The sequence below is a fragment of the Alosa pseudoharengus genome, unplaced genomic scaffold, assembly GCF_046254945.1.
Source record: "Alosa pseudoharengus isolate Yale_2024_CS ecotype anadromous, Long Island Sound unplaced genomic scaffold, YU_APseudo_1.1 YU_APseudo_1.1_scf_20, whole genome shotgun sequence".
NCBI classification, from domain to species: Eukaryota; Metazoa; Chordata; class Actinopteri; order Clupeiformes; family Clupeidae; genus Alosa; species Alosa pseudoharengus.
The window spans coordinates 17,355,391-17,357,653 of record NW_027468664.1 but is presented as its reverse complement, the minus strand read 5'-3'; the positions used below and the strand labels follow the sequence as shown (position 1 = coordinate 17,357,653).

The window sequence follows — 2,263 nt, the reverse complement described above, 5'->3', positions numbered from 1 at the left end:
CATTTTTTATATAAAAAAAATGTAGCCCATGTTATATTTAATTGATTGATGTTGGCTAAGTCCACACCACCATTGTTTCATGATGGGATGTGTGATTTGAAATATTTCCAGATGTATTAGAAACAGTTAAAATACAAAGATCGTGTGCATATTTCAGCTCCCAACACAGGACACTGTAGATCAAACTGACAGTGGACTCGCTAGATGAGAAGCATGGGCCAAAGATACAGTATGTTGCCATTTCAATGTGAAACAGATATTGAAAGCACCTGTCATAAGTTTGAAGTGACGTTTCAACTTTCATTGGGAGGTGTTAACGCTCATTTATTTTCTACACAAACTCCAGTGATAGTAAAGACCCATTGAAAAAAATGTGATGCACTGCGACAGCTAAGAGTGGGATAGAGTTTCACATTCTATATTTAAGCCTTGGTACTTGTGTCACTGGGCTATTTAAATGCCATGGACAGACTCTTCCTGTCAAAACACTAGCTGCTCCATGTTACAACAATATGATGGACCTTTTCGAGACCAACACTTATTTTTTCAACGAGTTGCGTTACCTAGACGGAGACCATGGATCGCTGCAACACTTGGACATGACCGTAGTGTCGCCTCTGTATCCAGGGAATGATAGCCCATTGTCACAGGCACAAGACCAAGTGCCGTCGGAAAACGGAGAAGATAGCAGTGAAGAGGAGCACGTTTTAGTGCCGCCGCGGCTTCAGGGGCATTGCGAGGGTCAGTGCCTCATTTGGGCGTGCAAAATTTGTAAAAGAAAGGCTGCACCGACAGACAGGCGCAAAGCGGCCACACTACGTGAAAGAAGGCGGCTTAAGAAAATCAACGAAGCATTTGACGCTTTGAAAAAAAAGACTGTGGCTAATCCTAACCAACGCTTGCCAAAAGTTGAGATTTTACGCAGCGCCATAAACTACATTGAAAAATTGCAGGACCTCTTGCACACACTGGATGAGCAGGAGAAAACGTCGGGGAACGAACCGTACACTTATAACATCAAAGAACATGTAAGCATCAGGAACACAGCGCGCCATCGTGTGCGCGCAAGTGTGCTGGCCATGGGAGTTAATAATTATTGACACTCCATCCAGGCAATAATTGTACAATTATATGTATGCCATAACATTAAAGGGGACATATCCTCTTCTAACACACACTAGTTTCTGAAGCTATGTCTGTTTATTTAGATGGCCTGCAATGAACATAACTGGAAAAAAAACTGTCAAAATTGGCAGAACGGCGACAGTGACCATTCTAATGCACCAATGACGAGTCATAGAGAAGGTTAGTGATGTTTGAAGGTAGATAAACAATAAAATACAAGCCAACGAGGCTACTGCAAGTTCTTTAGATCCCTGACCCTTGTGTTTTTCTTTTCTTTTTAACTCTTTCAGGCAATGCTGTTGATTCCTCTGGATCAAGTAGTCTTCGGCGCCTTTCTTCGATTGTTGACAGTATTTCAAACGAAGAGACGAAAAACAATTTCACTGAAGATGTCTTGGAAAAATGAACAATACATTTTTTAACTAACTTATTTCCACGTGTTTTCTTTAATCAGAAGAGTGGCTTACGGTGTCTTGGTTCATTGAATTTCTCCACCATTTGATCCAGACCAGAATTGCTAAACTGATATTCCAGGATTTTTTTGTCATTACTAGTATCACTGTGTATTGTTTTTAAATGAAAGTTTGATTACTGTAAATATTTTATATTTTAAGAATAATGTAATTTATTTTTATTTATACCGAAAATCCAAAAATGATTAGACAATAAATTGCCAAAAGGGCATTGTCTTTGCCTATCTTTTTGTATGTTTGTTTATTTCAAGGATTGTTGTCACTTGATCATTTTAAACATGGTTTATTAGCTTATGACATTCAATGTTATTGGTTCCAAAACATGTTAACACACATTTAGTATACTTTCCAATATTTGCATGTAGCCTGTTTACTATATTGACGTTTTTATTCAAAATTGATAGTCTCTGAATTGTTTACTTGTGCTACCACATACTACTGCCTACTGTTAGTAGCTGATGACCATAATTTCACATACCTCATGTAAGAAATGAATTCAGTCCTAGATTATCGAGCCCCCACCTTTCAATATTTGAAAGCCCTAATGTACTCAGTAACCTGTTGTCTTGGCCAAAGAACACTGATTTGGTTGACCCACGGCTCCAAGCCACCAGTTCCTTTAGATTTACAAGTATTAAAAGGCTGTAGAGTCCTGGCCTCGAAAT

The 2,263-nt window shown here is 38.8% G+C and overlaps 1 protein-coding gene across 1 annotated transcript; it reads left to right on the top strand.

Moving 5' to 3' along the window:
* The first annotated feature begins 512 nt into the window (after positions 1 to 512).
* myf6 (myogenic factor 6) lies at positions 513 to 1,646 on the top strand. The gene is made up of 3 exons (XM_076297363.1): positions 513 to 1,028; positions 1,209 to 1,305; positions 1,416 to 1,646. The coding sequence occupies exons 1-3, from the start codon at positions 513 to 515 to the stop codon at positions 1,529 to 1,531; spliced, it is 729 nt and encodes a 242-aa protein (XP_076153478.1). The 3' UTR covers positions 1,532 to 1,646.
* The last annotated feature ends 617 nt before the right edge of the window (positions 1,647 to 2,263 follow it).

Excerpts from the sequence above, each read along its gene's own strand:
- myf6 (XM_076297363.1), top strand. The coding sequence starts at position 513 with ATGATGGACCTTTTCGAGACCAACACTTATTTTTTCAACGAGTTGCGT. Across the intron at positions 1,029-1,208 it reads CTTATAACATCAAAGAACAT|ATGGCCTGCAATGAACATAA; the intron begins GTAAGCATCAGG and ends CTGTTTATTTAG. Across the intron at positions 1,306-1,415 it reads AATGACGAGTCATAGAGAAG|GCAATGCTGTTGATTCCTCT; the intron begins GTTAGTGATGTT and ends TAACTCTTTCAG.